This window comes from Liolophura sinensis, chromosome 6, assembly GCF_032854445.1.
Source record: "Liolophura sinensis isolate JHLJ2023 chromosome 6, CUHK_Ljap_v2, whole genome shotgun sequence".
NCBI lineage: Eukaryota > Metazoa > Mollusca > Polyplacophora > Chitonida > Chitonidae > Liolophura > Liolophura sinensis.
The window spans coordinates 18,479,688-18,500,497 of record NC_088300.1 but is presented as its reverse complement, the minus strand read 5'-3'; the positions used below and the strand labels follow the sequence as shown (position 1 = coordinate 18,500,497).

Here is a 20,810-nt window from a genome sequence, read left to right as displayed (position 1 = left end):
TGCATTAAATAAAATGCATCTGGTATGTATATGGGTATATCAGTATGAAATCTTCATACAACCTAAGAAATCAAAACTTTCTGTTCACATTTAAATCAATGTTGCATGTAGGTACATGTATCAGTGGGGAGGAACTTCAGAAAACCAGCTAAAAACTTAAATTTCACAACTACACCCTTTGGATAAGGTTTTAAGTATTCATTTATTCTGTACTCAAGAATATTTCACAGATACAATGGTGGCTAGCATTATGGTGGTAGAAAACTAAGAAGAGTCTAGGGAAAAGCCACTTCCATCTGCTGATTGCTGACAGACCTTCCCACACATGGCCAGAAAGGAAGCCAGCTGGGCTTGAACTCACAGTGACCGCACTGGTGAGGTTTCGAGTGTTAAAGCAAATCATGTAAAGTTTTATCTTATAAACTGGCTGGGTTTAGTTGTTTTCGGAATAACATATATCCAAGTGCAAAGTTTCATTTAATAATTGATTTTTACATTATGGAATATTGCCAAATGCAGCAGATCAATGTAATCATTTCATGTCGGAAGTGAAACAGCTCAGGCAAAAAATCCCAAAATGACAACGGCTGTTTAACATACATGTACAGTACATAAGACAGACCCCTGCTACTCTGTATGAGCATCTAATAAGCCCACCACCACACCGTACTTCACACAACATTTGCTCCTTCTGTTGAGTTATTAACACTGGCAACACTTTACCCCAGTGCTATAAAGGTGGCTGATCCGAATCACTATGCTGAACAACATGAATACATGTACCAGTAGGCCTACCTCCGAAGATCTGGAGAAACATGTCTGTTACTTTCTGAAGTTTGATTTATTGATGTGTATCTCTTTATTTGATTGGAGTTTTATGCTGTACTCAAGAGTATTTCACTTATGCAATGACGGCCAGCATTATGGCGGGAAGAAACTGGGCAGAGCCTGGCAAAACCCTGACCATCTGAAGGTTGCTGGTAGAGCTTCCCATGTACAGCCGGAGAGACGCTTGTTTTTGACAACAGTCTGATGACAATGTTACAATGAGAAAAAAAGGACAATGTGGTCTGGCAGTTTATGATTTACAGATAACAATGATAGAAGCATGCCCACACAAGCTCAGCCTTGACAGCAGGTATTAAATCTAACTAATGACAGGTCAATGCCATGTATACAAAGACACATTATGTCTGCAGCAAAATATTTTCTATCTTCCAACAAATGAAGGCTGTGAAAGGAGCTTGCAAAAATTTTTTTCAAACATTTCAGTTTTTGTTTTCTTGGCACATCTCATACTTGTACTTTGTACTCTGAATTAATTATCTTGTTGTTACACATGTTATTGACCAGTTGCTGTGATTTATTTATTTGATTGGTGTTTTACGGTGGCCAGCATTGTATATGGTGGGAGGAAAACAGTCAAAACCTAGGTTGCCATTGGCAAAATGTCTTGCCACTCATGTTTTGTTATACATAAGGGAAAAAACTAATCTAATGCAATGTCTGCTGGCTTGATTACAATAATTCTTCAACCTTTTCAACTGTCTCTGCGACCAGTATTTTGGAACATTCTGATAGAACTATGTGGTGTAGAGAAGTAATTTGCACAGTTTTTTGAAGACTGCATGTTACGTCACACAAACAAATCATTTTCCTAATAATTATTTGCATCAATTCCACTGAAGTTGAAGATTTACAGTATACTAGTGGCCATGAAATATAATCAGGTACCTAACTCTGGGTGTGAAATAAATCCCCAATGATTAGGCTATCTTGTGGTGTGAAATCAAAGCCGCTCTTTATTTTTTTCTGGTCTGAATGGGTAAAAATTATTTTTAAAAGGCTGAATAGTGGACAACTAGCCTCATCGTTTAATGTTAATGAGAAGCTTGCAACTGTCAAGTTAAAATTATAGAGATAGCCATTAGTCTAACAGACAATCACATTCAAAGAGTCGGTACTTATGACAATAAATACAATTTTACACAAACCGGCTGATTGGCTCGACTTAACAAGGCCATACAAATGTGTCAAGAATACCAACTTTTGCTTGTTAAACTGTTAGAAGAGAATTTGGAAAAATCATTCCACTTAAGGGCAAAGACATTTTCACCACTTAGACTATCAGGAAATTTTGAGTAAAAAAAAATAACTTAATTTAAATCATCTTAAACTGCATATAGCAGAGAAACAGAGATATTCAACTCTTTCATACTCTTTATAAGATTTAATAAAATGGAAGTCTGACGGAAAAAAACCCCAAGAGCAACAACAAAAAAACAAAACCTTGCCAAATACCTGACAAACCTAATGAGGTCATGGAAACTACTATATCTCACCAGGTACCTTACAAACCTCATCAGACCACGAGAAAACACCCCATCTCACCAGGTGTCTGACAAATCTAAGGAGATCAGGGGAAACACCTGACCAGGTACATAGGCCATGTAAACCACTGTCCCTCACCAGGTACCTAACACATCCTGTGAGGTCAGGGGAAATCACGGTACCTCACCAGGTGCCGCACAAAACCTCACTTGTCCAGGGGAAGCCACTGTGCCTCATCAGGTACCTGATAAATGCCATGAGGCCAGGAAAAACCACTGCACATAACCAGATGCTTGACAAACCTCATAACACTTTTGCAACAAGGGTAGAGATGAGCGGTGGGTAAATTTAGGTGAGGGACTTTGGCGTTCTTAAATGGACAAAAAACAAAAAAATGTATTGAATTTGCAAAAATCCTCTCACATGAGAACATCAAAGTACTAGCATCTCTGTATGGATTTCTGCGCACAAGTATTGATCATAATTAAGCTGCTTCCAGTGAGGTAAACTGATGAGATCTTCCTATAATAGAGATTTATTGCCATTCCCTGCCTAGATTGTTTTTTTCTAAAAACTGAATGAAGTACCTAAAGCTTTTCTCTTACAATTTACTTTTTTTTTTTTTAATACCGAGAGGCTGGGGCAAAGGAAATAGAAGATAATGAGGTCATGCCCATTTCATGTCAACCAGAACATTGGAAATGAACAGCACAGAATCTGGTGGGAAATTTCAGCAGTAACTACCTGATTCAAGCTGAGCCTTTCACTTTACCCTCAGTGAAACCCATTAAAATAAAAATCTGTGTTTCAATTTAAGGAAGTCTAGAGCTACGAGGATGCCTCTGCACAGCATGACAGGTAATCGATGTGCTGGCAATCCCGTGTGGGTTATGTCAGAAGATTGCAGGGGATTAAAGCTAATGGAGAATCAATAGCCAATAAAAACTACTAACAAGTCAAGAACAAAAACATCTGTAAAGTCTGCGTGCTGTCATTTGGAAGAATAATACACTAGATGAAGCCAGGGAAGAAAGCAATAACGGAGCAGGGTTGATTGATTCTTTTCCTCTGGCATGAATATTTCTGTCATGGTAACCACTTAATTAGAATGATTAAATCCAAAACACAAAACATGTGTATGAAGTTGGAAGTGGAAAGAGAAATTTATAAAGTCAATGTAGTGAGAATTCTTGCACAGAAATAACAATGGAGGTTGTATTTATACAAAGAGGTATATGTCAGCAGCTGGGAACATAAAGTAGAACACAGGAAAGTTGTTAGTATAAAAATGAGCTAAAACAAGCACACATTTGAAAATGTTGAATTGGCCTGTTTTATCATGGTGCCATATCCCTTTGCTGTATTCTACCATGGATGTTACATGACATGACTGCCTCATAAGAAGGGCCCATGACATGACTGCCTCATAAGACAGGCCCATGATATGACTGCCTCATAAGACAGGCCCATGATATGACTGCCTCACAGGACAGGCCCATGATAAGACTGCCTCATAAGACAGGCCCATGATGTGACTGCCTCATAAGACAGGCCCATGATAAGACTGCCTCATAAGACAGGCCCATGGTGTGACTGACTCATGAGACAGGCCCATGACATGACTGCCTCATAAGACAGGCCCATGATATGACTGCCTCATAAGACAGGCCCATGATATGACTGCCTCACAGGACAGGCCCATGATAAGACTGCCTCATAAGACAGGCCCATGATGTGACTGCCTCATAAGACAGGCCCATGATAAGACTGCCTCATAAGACAGGCCCATGGTGTGACTGACTCATGAGACAGGCCCATGACATGACTGCCTCATAAGACAGGCCCATGATATGACTGCCTCACAGGACAGGCCCATGATAAGACTGCCTCATAAGACAGGCCCATGATGTGACTGCCTCATATGCCCATGGTGTGACTGCCTCATAGGACAGGCCCACGATGTGACTACCTCATAAGACAGGCCCATGGTGTGACTGCCTCATAGGACATGCCCATGATATGACTGCCTCATAAGACAGGCCCATGATGTGACTGCCTCATAAGACAGGCCCATGGTGTGACTGCCTCATAGGACAGGCCCATGATATGACTGCCTCATAGGACAGGCCCATGATATGACTGCCTCATAAGACATGCCCATGATATGACTACCTCATAAGACATGCCCATGGTGTGACTGCCTCATAGGACAGGCCCACGATATGACTGCCTCATAAGACATGCCCATGGTGTGACTGCCTCATAGGACAGGCCCACGATATGACTGCCTCATAAGACATGCCTATGGTATGACTGACTCAGAAGCCAGGGCCATGATGTGACTGCCTCATAAGACAGGCCCACGATATGACTGCCTCATAAGACAGGCCCACGGTGTGACTGCCTCACAGACAGGCCCATGGTATGACTGACTCATAAGACAGGCCCATGATATGACTGTCTCATAAGACAGGCCCATGACATGACATACACATACACCCTAAGGATTCCTTCCTCGTCATATGACTGAAAAATTGTTGAGCACGATGTTAAATCAAAAGCACTCACTCACTCACTCTGAATCCAGGAGTGCCATCACAAAAACTGTATTTCAACTAAAGTTATTAACCTCCTTTCAAGTGACACATTTTGCTCGAATCTGACTGAGTTATCAACCTCATAGGGCCATTTATGTGACATTTTGTGATGTTTGATTAATTTATCAAAAAGTGCATTAAATCGCATCCATGGTTGTCTCCTATAAATACTGTCTGAAGAGATAACAGATGACATATCTTTAAAAAGTACTGTGCTAGTTTAATATATGCACACCTTTACAGATACCTTTATTAAAAGATAGAAATATTCGTATTCTATCTCAAAATAATTCCAAAAAAAAAATACCCATGAGAAATGAGTAAAGAACTGACCTTCTGGATTGGTGATGATGTCCATGAGAGATTTGTCCTGTGAACAGAAAACAACAGGAATTGATTTTTTTTTTTTTTCATTGGTGTTTTACGCCGTACTCAAGAATATTTCACTTATACGACGGCGGCCAGCATTATGGTGGGTGGAAACCGGGCACAGCCCGGGGGAAACCCACGACCATCCGCAGGTTGCTGGCAGACCTTCCCACGTACGGCCGGAGAGGAAGCCAGCATGAGCTGGACTTGAACTCACAGCGACCGCATTGGTGAGAGACTCCTGGGTCATTACGCTGCGCTAGCGCGCTAACCAACTGAGCCACGGAGGCCCCAACAGGAATTGAGTACAGATGTTCTACTGAAGTACTGACTGATTGACTTACCCCTTGTTGCTGATTGGCGAGTGTTTCTACAGCACAACTGGCTTACAATGCACAATAAATAGTATTCCCATGGGTGTGTGATATCAGTCTGATGATTCTACTCACTGATTGACCTGGTCAGGACCTAATCTACATGTAGGTACAAAGTGCTTCCTCACTTGATTTCTCTTCCAAATATTGCAAATAGTGCACTTTTGGGGCCAAAATTGACCAAATTAGCCCTTCAACCTTTTAACATGTCCATAGGGATAAAAAAAATTGAGCCCACCCTGGGGCACCTAGAAGGCGGCCTCCCGGTGGTGACTGACAAGTGGTACAAGCAGGACGAATGGGATTATCATATACACTTATTAACTTGTGGCTGAGTCAATCAATGAATCTGACCTGTCCCGTCAGCTTGGTCGAGTCTCGCTGATGGTAACAGATTAATGGTGCTGACATTGTCAAAAGTTCAGTAGTGGTTTCTTATAATGACTTCACTTTCACGCAGGTTGTGTCAGGGAAGGTGGCATATTTTTTGTAATCCCATAGAGTTGCACATGTTAGGCTCCTAGTTACTGTCACCTCAAACAGTAATTGCAGCACAGCATCTACGATGTTACAATGGCCAGCTGCTACTGTACCAGGCCAAAATTAAAACACTGTTTGTTTGTTGTTATAAGCCCTTTATAACAAAAAAGGGTAGGTAGTTGGGAGTGGGGGGGACGCAGAAGGGAAGAACAATTGTAGAATCTTCTTCAAATGATTGATCGCAACTAAACTTCCTCACCATTGATTAGAACACAGTAGTAAATTATATTACCCAATATTTGGCAATTCTCAAAATAAATATTCTTAGATCTTGACAATAAAACTAATAGGTAAACATTGGTTAAAAATTTTCATGAGTTCTATGACATCATTTAAGTCAACAGTTTGTGCTAGCATTTTCAGGTTCTGTACAGAGGGGGCGAGCATGTGAAAATATAACCAAAATCCTGTCCACCTGATACATTTGATGGAGTGAAGCAGAACCTCACAACTTAGTAAAATGAAATCCATACTGAAATCCATACTCTGTTTCCATTTTCCTAAATTTCCTAATTTTAATTAAACTTTGTGAGATTTAGGGGATTCTTCCATCATGTGAAGGATCAAACATTTATTCTGTCCTAAATACATCATTCAATGTACACGCTTGTCTTAAAGTATGAAGAGTGTAAGCACCCAAGTGAGCCTCAGCTCATAAGCTTTGACCTAATTTACACTGTCAAAACTTTTATACATGAGGAAGAGGAGAGCCAAAATCATGTTATGTTGCATGAAGATTTAAGGATGGAACAAACCAGTTTTATCTTTGTATGTGAACTTCCCTGTGTTCATTTAGAAATGCACCTGTCCTTTCTAGTGTCACTACCATAGTTTCGACTTCACAACAATTTATCAGTAAGCAGACACAGTTTCTATTAACCAAAGTTTTCTCAGTATCTGGTGTTGGTGATCTCAATGACAGTTCAGGACATTATATCAATACATTCCCAGCTACATCCTCCCTAGCAGAGTTTTGACAGGGAGAAAAGGTATCCACACACCTGACTAACCCTTTTTTAAATTTTGAGATCTCCCGAACTGTACCTTTCCATGCCAAGAGAAGGGGCTCATGTGGTGGCCTCTGATACAAGTGAAATTAGAGTAACGCAATGGTGGATGCCAACATAAATGGGGCTCTGTTGGGGATTCTTTGATAAAGTAGGTTTAAAACAAAAATCTTCCATTTTGATCATGTTTCAGCAGATATTATGGTGTAAAGTCTCAATTTGTCAACATGATTATACCAATCAATGACTGAATTAATTTAACTGACAAAAAATAAATTAAGGGATTTATGTAACTGGGCTGTGCATAGAACCTCAGCTATAGCTTGAGCCACTTGTCCTTGGAGGTATAGTGTCCAAGTTTCGTCAGAGTTTGTAAGCATTTCACGTCAGTTATAACCAGAGCCACAATGCTCAGCAATTCAATTTCATGAGATTAGTTGTGTTTTAAGGGATAGCGTGGCAAAGAATTGGATCGCGGGTAATTTTATATCTTGCCGTCAAAAGACACTGCTCAGCAGCAATGTTTACAAGATTTCCTTGAACATCTTACAATGATTATCTCACAAAATGAGTTATTAATTTGAAATCTTGACTCCCTATGGAAACACAAGGACACTGGTCATCAATTCAGTAATGTATATATCCCCTCCCAAAAATATGGCTACACTATTTTACAGGTATCCATATGGATACGGGTGAAAACACTTCACAGGTAGGCCCCTATTTCAATCTTCGGGTATCAAATATGTATACCCGTCATACTATGAGGCTGGCTTTGTTCACCAGCGGGAGAGGAAATTATTAGCTAAAAAATTGGCTGTGAACTTTTAATATTGGGTAAGGTCTAGTTCACAGCCAAGAAGCTATCCATAGTAAAATATGTATTTGGGAACAGAGCCTTCCACCAAACTTTCTCGGTGGAATGAAAATACGAGAAAATAGCAGCGTATCATCTGCAGAAGTCAAGTGAATTAGGCCTATATTCACCACCAGCTCTGTAGTCTTTTGGACAAATTTTATCTCATTCCATGGCATATATGAGTAGGAATTCCACAATATCTCACTTTCTGGGCCCTCCTCACACACGTGCAGCTGTTGTTTTTGCACGCGCCACATGCGCACATGTGGTTGTTGCTTAGGTGGTACAAAAAAATTACCTCGCAGTCACAGCGTCAACTTCTAGTCATGTTAAAAGCATCCGGCAGCATTACGTGGTGAGTAGCTCAAAGCAGACCTTATTTTTGAATTTGACTGAGATTTTCTGAAGAAATATCAAATAACAGTCAATGTCAATGGTTGCAAAAGATGCATAAATGTCTTAGCTTGTATACAGACTATGTATTATGTGAATCTGGACATTAAATATTGCGGTATGCAGCAAGCTTTGCTGATGGGGTAGCTGAATACAGACACAATGTCATGATCTCTGCAGTAATCTCTGCATATCAGTAAATATAAGCCATCCTTAGACCAGATTTTCGGCGTAAGGAAATTATATATCTTGAACCTGTATAAACACAGTGACACTTCAAACGATTGGCAAAAAAAAAAAATTAAATGAAATAAAATACAAAAATTTGGCATCTATAAAAACACAAAAAAGATCTTCCATTGGGGCCATTTTGAAGGGTTGGTCGTGTAACATCAAACATACAATATTTTACTTTTGGCCCTATCTTTTTGTCTTTAATGTGATGTCATTATGATGAGTTGGGAAAAGAATATTTGACATAAATAAAAGTCCTGCAGCCGGGTGTTTCCTGGGTGCGCATTAAAATAGATGTACATTACAAAAGTCAATCAGAGTGTTAAACTCGAATCTGTGAACCAGACTACACTAAGATTTGGATATTGTGTGAAGCTAGGAAGTGCACCTGTGATGCACATCCTCACAATAATGAAATCAAATCAATGAAGTGCTGATATTCAATTCCATGCCTGGCAGTTCCTCATCAGCGAAATGAATGAACAAGCAGAAGAGATCACATGATCAAAATATTCACTCAATAATGTATCGCATACGATGGGCAGGTCAATATGTGAAAAATAATGACCCATCACAATTGAATATCTGAACAGCTTTATGAATATTCATGAGGTATAATAACAATGTGTGATACTAGTGTAATGATAATTACATCAGAAAACTAGTCCGAGAACCCTGGTGTTTGACTGTTCTTACTTGCTCTACTGAAAATACCTACAACCCCGAGAATGGCAGTTACATCTACATGTAAGTACATGTCCTGTGGTAATCAAAATCAGACAAGCTCAAAGCATGCAGCAAAATTTATCATCTTTTACATCTAATTTCTTTAACTTCTTCTAGAGGCATTTAAGAGTCTAAAAATTCCAAAGTTATTGCGTTTAATAATTTATTGGTTTGAAAACGTTAGAATCTATAATGAAACATCACCAGCAATGACTAAATAGGCTATACTGAAGATTTTGACAAAAGATGTTGGTCAGTGCAAATCCAATCAAAGTTCTGCTATTACTTTAGAATAAATCAATACCTTTCATAAAATATAACCCTTGTCTTTACATGTGTTACTGTTCAAAATCAGTGATAAAGTTCCTAAACTTTATGAAGAGGGTCGCATTATAACTTTTTCCAACTTTAAAATCATTTTACTGAAAGACAATATTTTCAGCTATTCCTGGTAAATACAGAAAATTTGATTTAATAAGCAAATAGATATCCTGCCAAAAACCTCCAGTATAACCTCTTCAAGGAATTTAATATCTCAATATTTGGTATCATTTTTAATAGTAATTATTTTCCAGCAGCCATAACAAACTCATTTTGATTATAACTGAGTGATATTCTCAACACATGTATCTTTTTTGACATAGCAAAGTAAATACCTACCAGTTGTGATTTGCTCATCATTTTCTCTTCCATCTCAAAGTATATGTCTAATTTCCGTGACTGTCAAAGGAAAACATGTCAGTTAAATGTATACTGATTTAACAGGAGCAAAAAAGTCAAGAATACTGTCACTTTTGTGCCATGGATTTCATTGTAAAAATGTTTCAAATGTTTAGATGCTTAAACACGCATGAGTGTTTAAAACTGCTTTGTATCGTAATAGCTCCCAATCATTTACACAACTGTAATACTGTCAGCTCAGACCAAATACTCTTCGTAAGATACCAAATTAATCCGGCAGTAAACAGTCATCTTGTCCTGACAGGGCGAGGCAGTGACACCTGACGCACCTTGATATGGTCGAGAAGCGCCGTGGCCAGATTCATATGCATGTCAATTAACCTCTTCTTCTCCAGAAGCTCGGGAAGAGAACTATAAACAAGGGGAGAGAACCATACAGTCAGGGGCATGTTTCACAAAGCGCACGTGAACGCTTTACTTGCATGTATCTTCCATGGTATTGTACAGGTAAGAATTACTTCGCCATCGTAGTTATGAGAACATTGAACTAGGTGTGCTTCGTGAAACGGGGCCCAGGTACCTATGCCAACTGTGACTGACCTCAGGTGAAGAATACACAGCCAGAAAGAGAACCTGTTAGGAGTTCAGTGTCTAAGAACATTATACAGACATTTTGAATATAAGGGGATACAAACAGAGAAGCCAGGAAGGCGTCAATGCCCAAGTTTAAACATTAAAACACTAAGTCTGCATCAGTCTGCATAGAATAAAGCCTTCAGAAAATGCTTTAATAAACACTTTACAAAAATGCCAAAAGGTTGAAGAATTACAGTAAATACTATACTCTTACCTGACTGCTGAGGTTAGCTTTGCTGTGTTGTCAGACAACATACTAATAGCCGAGTCATCTTCTCCTTCTAATCCCTGAAAATAAAATCAAGCAACATATCACAATACAACAATTACAATGATCCAAGCATGCTTCAGATATTACTAAAGATTGCAGCAAATAAACTGAAACTTAAATTTTCTAAATGTTGGTCTGTCACATGATAAAAAACAGCAGTACATATATGGTCATCATGAAACAACTTCCAATTTCTGATTCGCCCACTCGCCAATGTGGAACTGAATTATTACAAACCTGACAAAGAAACCTTTCAAATGCACTTCAAAGGGATAACAAGTTAAATGTAGGAGTTACCATGGCAGCTTTAAGTTGCTTGACTTCATCCTCACTGGCTCTGTAAGCATCCAGCTCCTCTTGTACGGCCTCTGCCACTGTGGGGAATGGACTACAAACAAAGAATGATACAGACACGATGTATTTATTATTTATTTGATTGTTGTTTTATGCAGCCAGAATTTTGGTGGAAGGAAACTGGGCAGAGCCAGTGGTAAACCCATGACCATCCAAAGGTTGCTGCCAGACCTTCCCACGTATGGCCGGAGAGAAAGCCAGCATGATCAGGACTTGAACTCACTAAAGACCACATTGCTGGGAGGCTCCTGAGTCATTGAACCGCACTGGCATGCTAGTCCCCTCAGCCACAGGGAGCCCCCAGACATGATATAGGAAGTAACCTAATAAAATCATTCATTGACTTATTTATTTATTGATTAGTCTTTCTTGCCATATTTCACTAACACAACAGTAGGCAGCATTATGGCGGGAGGAAACCAGGCAGAACCAGGGGAATTCCACGGCCATCTGCCGGCAGAACTTCCCAAACAGAAAACATTTTCTGAAACTGATTTTTAAACTATATGCATTCCATAGTAATACATTTTGTTCTAAAAAAAGAAAACAATATACAGAAAAGCACAATACAAACCTTCCTTTATGGTTCTGCCAAAACTTGTCAAGAAAACTTAAATCGTAAGATCGCTTCTTCTTCTTAGGTCTGGCTACACCCCCTGGTGATTTGACATCCACAGATTCCTCAATCTCTACTCTGTTCAACTTTAAATCCTACAAAAACAATTTGTCCTCATATCCTGAGCACATATCAGGAAAAACACTAAGATCGTTAAGTGTAAGACATGACCCAGCTCTGGATACAACCCAAGGTCTCCATGCTTATGAGATACGATAAATGACCTAAAGTTCCACACGTGAGTTACTGTCATTTACTTTCGCAGGATCTGAGTAGGCGGCAAGATGACAGAAGAGAATGATTAGCGACCACCCCTTTCACTACCTTGCATAGCACTTGGCAGATCTGATTGCTAATCCTCGCCAACTGGGGTCAAGTCACTGACAGTGAGGTGTGCAGGTCTCCCAACTTATAGGCCTACATCTCTAAATATATCCATGAATGAAATCGAATAAAATATCAAGACATGCGATGTCTATTACAAAGCTTTAAATTCAAAAAACTGTCTCATGTTCAAGCCTAAGAAGGAATGTACATGCACAATGTACACTGCAGATGTCAAATTATTCGGGATAGGCCTATGTGGAAGTCACCCCACACCGTTATCTGGTGAACGGTTGTCAGCTGAGAGCTCTCATTATGTAACGAATATATGTACAAATGAAATTCAACTGAATTTCACTGAGAAATATCTGTCATCAGCTTCCTGTGTCCATGTAATTCTAATTTAGTATCGGCATGTCAGTCTACACTTGTTTCATTACAATCACAACTGTCCTCCTATTGCAGAAGAGTTACTTTTTCTGCGTTTTGAAATCGGAAACCCCTCATTAAACACAGAAAACAACCTTGAATAAATTTGACCTCTTTTCGGTAGCACTGTGTGCGAGTCTGGCATATCGGGAGTCACATAAGTTGTTGTCACTTTTCACACACTTATTCATGCCGTATACTACATACATGTGGACTTCTCCTATCGAGATATAGGTCTAGACTCACCTAGCTCCACATACCTCAACATGAGAAAAGTGCATGAAGTGTCAATTATCAGAACTCTGGCATATCGGGAGTCACATAAGTTGTTGTCACTTTTCACACACTCATTCATGCCGTATACCACATACATACAGATATAGGTCTAGACTCACCAAGCTCCACATACCTCAACATGAGAAAAGTGCATGAAGTGTCAGTTATCAGAACTCTGGCATATCGGGAGTCACATAAGTTGTTGTCACTTTTCACACACTCATTCATGCCGTATACTACATACATGTGGACTTCTCCTATCGAGATATAGGTCTAGACTCACCAAGCTCCACATACCTCAACATGAGAAAAGTGCCTGAAGTGTCAATTATCAGAACTCTGGCATATCGGGAGTCACATAAGTTGTTGTCACTTTTCACACACTCATTCATGCCGTATACCACATACATACAGATATAGGTCTAGACTCACCAAGCTCCACATATCTCAACATGAGAAAAGTGCCTGAAGTGTCAGTTATCAGAACTCTGGCATATCGGGAGTCACATAAGTTGTTGTTGACGTATTAGAAGTTTGCACAACATTGACTGGCTATATATCAAAATATAAAGTGCATGTTTTATGATTACCAGCAGCAAATATGCCCAGGTATCTCCCGTGACTTTTTTACCCTTCGTTGGAAGAAATTAGCAAGCATAATGGACATGTGGAGATTTCGAGCCCTCTCTTTAAACGCAGTTTGAGTCATCATCTGCTGGTAATTGGCAAGTAAGGATTTGCAGGGTGCTAAGTTCTACAGCATTGTACATGAAGAGTTCTGCATGCATATAAACAGATATCTGACATGCCACTCCACATGTGTAATGGTGCTGGGTGGTCATGCTCATCAATCTCCAGGGAGTTTTCTACTGAATTCCCTTTCATCATAGAATGGTGATCATAAAACAATCAAGGAGCCCCTTTTGTGAAGTAAACCTTTGTGCACTAAATTCATTATGATTAAAACTGAGGAAAACATGAACCGTTGGTGGCAGGAGGATAGACTGATTGCTCAGTCTATTTGTTTTGAACTTTTTTATTACGTTCAAGGACTGTCCATATAATCCCCTGACCACCCCCAAAACTCTCCAGCAGCGCCTAGTCAGTAAAAACCATGATCACCGCAATGAATCCTGGGAAAGCTTTCCAAGTCTCAGTGCAAAACTTTAGATCATTTACCGTAGACACATTACATGTAGTGATGTGAGGAAATTAAATTCTCGAATGTTCATATTCCCTTCAGAGTTATCCCCCTTGAAAGATATATATATCTGACTGTCTTCTGTTGTAATCCTAAAGGACTGCAACTGGAAACTAACAATCCAGTCATACATAAAAAATGATGTCACTGATACATGAGCTCACCAACACATCATGTGACAAAGCCTGGTATGTCCAGGTGTGGTGAAGTAGAGTCGCCAAGTCAAGGTTTCTGTCTAATATCACAAGCAATGGTCTCTGGAAACTGAAACCGAAAAAAAAGGCAAATGTGATTCACTGCCAGAATTAAAATCAAAATAAACTTCTAGTAAAACAGCGTCAAACATTTTGATATTTTAACGACTCAACATCATTTAAAACCTTTCATAAGAATAGAAACTTCAATAATAATTTGGTAAAATCAAACAGAAACATATACGGAAAATATCAAATGATTTTAGCTTCAACATGTGTATATTATAGACAAATAAATACGTAAAACAAATACATGATTCTTAATTTTTATAACATGTAACACAGTAAAAATATTCACCAAAATGTTTGACCAAATTGTTTTTTATATCACTCTTACCTAAATTGACCAGCCTGTACACTATCTGTGGTAAATAAACTATTTCTGGCATCTCGCAAGTTTTCACGTAATTTCTTGTCTAGTTTTTGGGCAACCATTTCTGCAGCATTTCCACGTGGACATTGTATAAGAGGAACCGTACCTGTAAAGGGGGAGAGCATAGGTTAAATGAGTCACTCCTCAAGAGAAAGGACTGTTGCAATTTAAATTTCTTATGCTATCAGGAATAAAAAAATCAGAAATTATGACACTTACTCAGTTTCTCATTTATATGACAGTGTTAGTGTGGGTTTCCTAGCCTGCTAGCTAGCTGTCTAATGTTAACATATAAATCCAGAAACATGACCTGGGTAGGTGTCCTAGCTTAATAGTTGTTATAATAGTTAAACAAGTCATCAAATGTAAGGTGATTGTGTGTCTTAGCTTGCTGTCTAATGTTACAAATCATCACATATAAGGTGAGTGGGACTCTTAGCTTGCTGTCTAATGTTACAAATCATCAAATATGAGGTGGGTGGGTGTCTTAGCTTGCTGTCTAATGTTACAAATCATCAAATATGAGGTGGGTGGGTGCCCAAGCTTGTTAACTGTCTAATGTTACAAATCATCAAATAGGAGGTGGCTTAGTTTGCAGTCTGTTGGGTTATCCGTTACAAGGACTGCTTGAGATAAAGTGGTTGAACCCAGCTGTTACTGACATGGCTGCAGCTTTAGATCAGGTGAATGGGTACGTCTTTGTTAAGGTACAGTGAATGTTTCTAAACAGACCAGGTTAATTCACCCAAATATCTCACTACCCTGGTATATTTATTTATTTATTTGATTGGTGTTTTAAGCAGTACTCAAGAATATTTGACTTTTACAATAGCCGCTAGGCGGTGGGACGAAACCAGGCAGAGCCCAGGGGAAATCCACGACCATCCTCAGGTTGTTGCCAGACCTTCCCATGCACGGACGAAGAGGAATTCAGTAAGGTCTGGACATGAACTCACACTGCCCACAATGATGGAAGGCTCCTTGGTCATTGTGCCCTACTGGCATGCTAACCCAATCGGCCACGGAGGCCCCCTACCCTGGTATTAGTGAAATATTCATCAGGACAGCAATCAAATCCAAGCAGAGGTTATATTAAATCCTGGGAAGTCAACATTACAGCGGGTGACATGCGAACCTACCAAGAGTAACAAATACAGAGAAGAGACTGTCCACTATAATATCCATGGTGGCCTCAATCTCAGTGTCCTTGACATCTCCACGGTTTATAGCTGGAAACAAAAATATCACATATTACAAGTCACATGAGAACAGGGCCGAAATATGACTGAATGAATGAATGAATGACTTTGATCTAATGCCATTTCAGCAATACTTCAGCCATGTCATGGTGAAAACATGCTTAAAACAGGAGACAGTAGACGGTTTTCAAAGTGATCAGGGGAGTCAAAATATGACTGAAGCCAAACTTGTCAGGAAAATTCTTCCCTTTCAAAATTAATATCCTTTCCGAAAACTGTTTTGCTCAGTTCTCATGATGCTGGTTGTGAAACATGTATCTTCCTACACACTATATATGTACTTTTCCCCCTCACTTTTCACACACTTATTCATGCAGTATGATAATACATACATGTGGACTTCTCCTATCGAGATATAGGTCTAGACTCACCTAGCTCCACATACCTCAACATGAGAAAAGTGCCTGAAGTGTCAGATATCAGAACTCTGCCACTACTCCAAGAAAGTCAAACTGGACATTGTGTAGCTCTACGTCATCGTGTTAGCAAAGGTGGAGAGATTTGTGGAACTAAGACTCACCGTAGTATGATATAGAATCCCTATCTTGATGCCTGAGAGTGAACATATCATCCTCCAATGAGATAAAGTTGAGGTACTGATCAAACACCTGTGACGAAAATCAACAGCCTCTGAGACTCATGCAAAACTGGATTCAAAGTTTGACGGAATTCAATGAGTTTTGTAGGACACAACAATTATGAAATCAGAATAAACGAAATCAAACATGGATGTTGCGAAGTTTCAGAGGCTCATGAATGTTTTATAAACACTATATTTTGATGCCATAACTTAAACTTTTCAGATAAAAAAGTAATCAAACTTCAGCAAAATATGTCGCTGGAAAAATCTAAAATCAGATGAAATACCGTACTTTGAATTACAAACTTTTGATCATATAAATGACTACAACTAATTTTGCTGAATCTAATAGTGCTAATGGATGTATTTATTTATTTATTTGATTGATATTTTAAGCCTTATACAAAAATATTTATACGACGGCAGCCGGTGGTGGGAGAAAACTAGAGGAGACACGATCATTCGCAGGTTGCTCTTGTTAACTTGGCATTACCTTTGAGACTTGCAGGGCGCAATTTTGTTGGATAGCTGCGCTGGCAATATCCTCCAGCTTCTGTCTGGATACAGCTGATATGAAGTTGAGATAATAACTGTCATACAACTGGTTCTGAAGATCCTACAACACACACGAGAATACATGTCATCCTATACACCCTAAACTATCAAAAGTGTCCAAATATGTTCTCGCTTATAAAAGGAAAACACTGAAATGTTCTTGCCTATAAAATTAAAACACTTAAAATATGATTTAATCACCAGAGAAAGGATCCTTGAAAACTGAATATGAAAATATTTTTACTTACTTTTTATATTTTAAAAGCAGTCAAATGTTTTCATTGTATGACGTATGTCGTCATCAATTACTTACTTTCTTAAGTTTCAACAGTTTCTTTCTTGTTATGTAGCATTTACATCTACACGAGTGATTTCATTTTTTGAAAAATTCTACATGACTTACTCTACAAATCCTTTGCACATTTTCCTCTGATGGCATAACAAAGTAAATGGCAGGAACATCAGGGATGGGATCCCGGTCAGAGTGAAGCAGGCTTTCAACAACAAAGACATGAATGCAGTGTTAGCACATATAAATGTTCCTAAGCCTATTTCATTAATTCTGGGGAATTTTTTAGAGGACGGACTAGATTTGAAAATGAAATTACATGAATTGTAAATGAAATCTTTTAAATGCAACAAATTAAAAATATTCCAATTCCAATAAATAAACTTAGATCTAGTAGCATGGGTACCAAAGAGCTGGCCTGTGAGAGACACATGAATTCAAAACTACAGCTCAATACATAAAGAACTAGTGGTGAATTTGGTAATTTCTTGAACACTGTTTTCCCTGTCATAGAATGTCACCACCACTTATACCATTCAGTTTTATGGGTGGATCAAACCTAAGTGCCCAGAAAGACATGCACACCATACTGGAGTCAGATCAATGGTCTTCAATGTAGTATGTGTCGTTGACTGTTTCCTATCACCAAGGGCCCAATAACAGTCAGAGCAGGGGATTTCAAATAAGGCTTTTCTTTATATTTTTCAGACAATGGTTATTTAAATAGGTTTTCTTTGCTTTAAATTTAAATGTGCAGTTTTATATGCAAATTTCATAAATATATCGAGCTGCTGTTTATCCATAGTGAATGCCAAATAACAAATAGACTTACAGATGCAGGGTCACACCCATGTCACGTAATTCTTTGACTGTTAACAAAGGGGAGATAATGTCCTGTCCAAATCGATCATACACTAGTACCTGAGACAGAAATATCGTCACAAATCAAAGTCATCACAATCTGTCAACACTAGTACCTGAGACAGAAATATCGTCACAAATCAAAGTCATCACAATCTGTCAATACTAGTACCTGAGACAGAAATATCGTCACAAATCAAAGTCATCACAATCTGTCAACACTAGTACCTGAGACAGAAATATCGTCACAAATCAAAGTCATCACAATCTGTCAACACTAGTACCTGAGACAGAAATATCGTCACAAATCAAAGTCATCACAATCTGTCAACACACATATATCTCTACAATCATCTATTATAGAACAATGAATCATACACTATTCTGCAATGGAAATTATATCACTGATTGTGGATTTTAGTCAAACCAACAATATCCATATATTATGTGTATAATAGGCATCCTTAAAAATAAACTACATTGTACATGTATGATAGAACGGTAAAAATATAACTTCAGATTAACAATGAAAGTGTTTTTAACAGATACAAAAGCAACATACACAGCTGCACAGAAAACAATGTGTCCATGAAAGCTGCTCTTCCTATCTACTTCACTGAAAGCATTTCATTCTGCAGAGGGTGTATGTACTAAAACTTACCTTCCATTGTGGTTCAACAGAACTTGATAGTGATGGCGGTGAGTTGAAATTCAACATACGCTTCAAGGAAGCTATAATAAATGAAAACAGTATTTATTTATTTGATTGGTGTTTATGCTGTACTCAAGAATATTTTACTTATAGGACAGTGGCCAGAATTATGGTAGGAAGAAAGTGGGCAGAGCCCGGGGGAAACCCATGGCCATCCACAGCTTGCTGGCAGACCTTCCACATATGGTCTGACATTACAGTGACCGCATTGGTGGGAGGCAGTAAGAATCTCAAAGAAATCAGCTCAAAATACCACTTTTACATGCTGCCACTATGACTTTTTAACTTTTTTTCTGCAAACTCTGTATCTGCTTTGCTTATGATGATTTCATCCTGCACTGAATAATCCAACCGACTGCTGTTGGATAAGAAAGAGGACAAGGAGCTTCTGAATTACTCATTTCAACTACTTTCTTTCACACTAAATAATGGTGCAAATAAAAAGTACATTAAGAAGTCAATGGGGCTGCTTGTGAAATCCAAAACTAGGTTTTGTTGACATTCACAATTTATATATGCTGTGTAAATTGTTCTGTTCTCTTACGCACAATAATTTCGGGTTATCAGCCGTACTTCTCTGAATAAGCGATTTTGGCATTTCAGGATGCGTGGCACTACACTCGCCACAACAGAGCAGCTGTGGTCAAATTAGCACCCAGTCACAGACAGTGACTTTGAAGTCTGAGGTTGCAGCTGCTTTTCATGGCCAATAAAACGGCAAAATTTCAAAATAACACTTTCTCCTTAGCATTTTCAGATTCTCCATTGTTTGTACTGTAAGTTTCTGCCAATGGGGACACGATTTCCCATGCAGAATTTCAATGAAATTGATATTTAATGTAGTAAGTATGCAGCTGCTAGGATAAAGTATACGCTGTTGAGTGAAAATTAGCTCCCAGTTCCCGTGTAATGCGAGATCTCATGACATTCCTGTTAAAAAAATGGTGCCAGTGTGAAAGGCGAAAGTGACTTATATCGTCCAATGTTGTTCATTTCCCTATACCTCTCCATGTTATCTTTCACCTCGTCGTCTGCTTGCCGCTGCCTCATAAGAGAGATGTGTCTGGATGTCGCGAATTAGGTTTGGAAGTACAATGTGGCTTTATTAAATGTCAGTTTGGATGCTAACTACCAAATTGTCAACTATGACCACACTCAATGTTTAATGTTTTTGATCTACTGTGATATCCTGCAAACAGTCAAGCCATCTTGCACTCTGGTCCCTCTCATTACGTGAATGGCTTTTGTTGCAGGACAGGAAAATTGTCAAAATTTTACTGAACGATACACTAAAAAAAAAAAGAATAAACAATTTGCCCACCTAACCCACAAACCCACATAGCGGCTTGTCAATGCTAAAAACCCGTCAATGGTTTTCAATGCATTCCAATATGGGAACGCATTACACTTACGAATGAACCGCTTCAGTTACAGCAACAACAACAACAGCATTGCATATCTGTCATTTTAACAAATTTACGCTTATTTAGGTACATAGGAATCAACCACAGATATTAAATTCGGTGCTTTAAAGGAACCATCAGAACGCTCTCTGGCTTCCAAATTTGAACTCTAAAAGTTCTAAATACAGATGTCATGTTCACCTGTTTGTTTTTCTCTTAAGGAAGCTGCCATGTTGGAAAATCCGATGTGGCAGTTAGAGTACAATATCTGGAACTAGCATACACAAACAGAGGACGGATGAATGA

General features: G+C 38.8%; 1 protein-coding gene across 1 annotated transcript in view; it reads right to left on the bottom strand.

The window, feature by feature from the left end:
- LOC135466330 (sec1 family domain-containing protein 1-like) overlaps positions 1 to 20,736 on the bottom strand; it is a 48,749-nt gene extending 28,013 nt beyond the window's left edge. The window contains exons 1-15 of the mRNA XM_064743763.1: positions 20,706 to 20,736; positions 19,051 to 19,121; positions 18,361 to 18,449; positions 17,643 to 17,733; positions 17,178 to 17,300; positions 16,625 to 16,712; positions 15,985 to 16,074; positions 14,810 to 14,951; positions 14,383 to 14,482; positions 11,947 to 12,083; positions 11,316 to 11,406; positions 10,962 to 11,035; positions 10,441 to 10,522; positions 10,091 to 10,150; positions 5,262 to 5,298 (exon numbers count right to left, since the gene is read on the bottom strand). Coding sequence (XP_064599833.1) covers positions 5,262 to 5,298; positions 10,091 to 10,150; positions 10,441 to 10,522; positions 10,962 to 11,035; positions 11,316 to 11,406; positions 11,947 to 12,083; positions 14,383 to 14,482; positions 14,810 to 14,951; positions 15,985 to 16,074; positions 16,625 to 16,712; positions 17,178 to 17,300; positions 17,643 to 17,733; positions 18,361 to 18,449; positions 19,051 to 19,121; positions 20,706 to 20,736 — 1,306 coding nt within the window. The remainder of the gene's footprint in view (positions 1 to 5,261; positions 5,299 to 10,090; positions 10,151 to 10,440; positions 10,523 to 10,961; positions 11,036 to 11,315; positions 11,407 to 11,946; positions 12,084 to 14,382; positions 14,483 to 14,809; positions 14,952 to 15,984; positions 16,075 to 16,624; positions 16,713 to 17,177; positions 17,301 to 17,642; positions 17,734 to 18,360; positions 18,450 to 19,050; positions 19,122 to 20,705) is intronic.
- Positions 20,737 to 20,810: the final 74 nt, after the last annotated feature.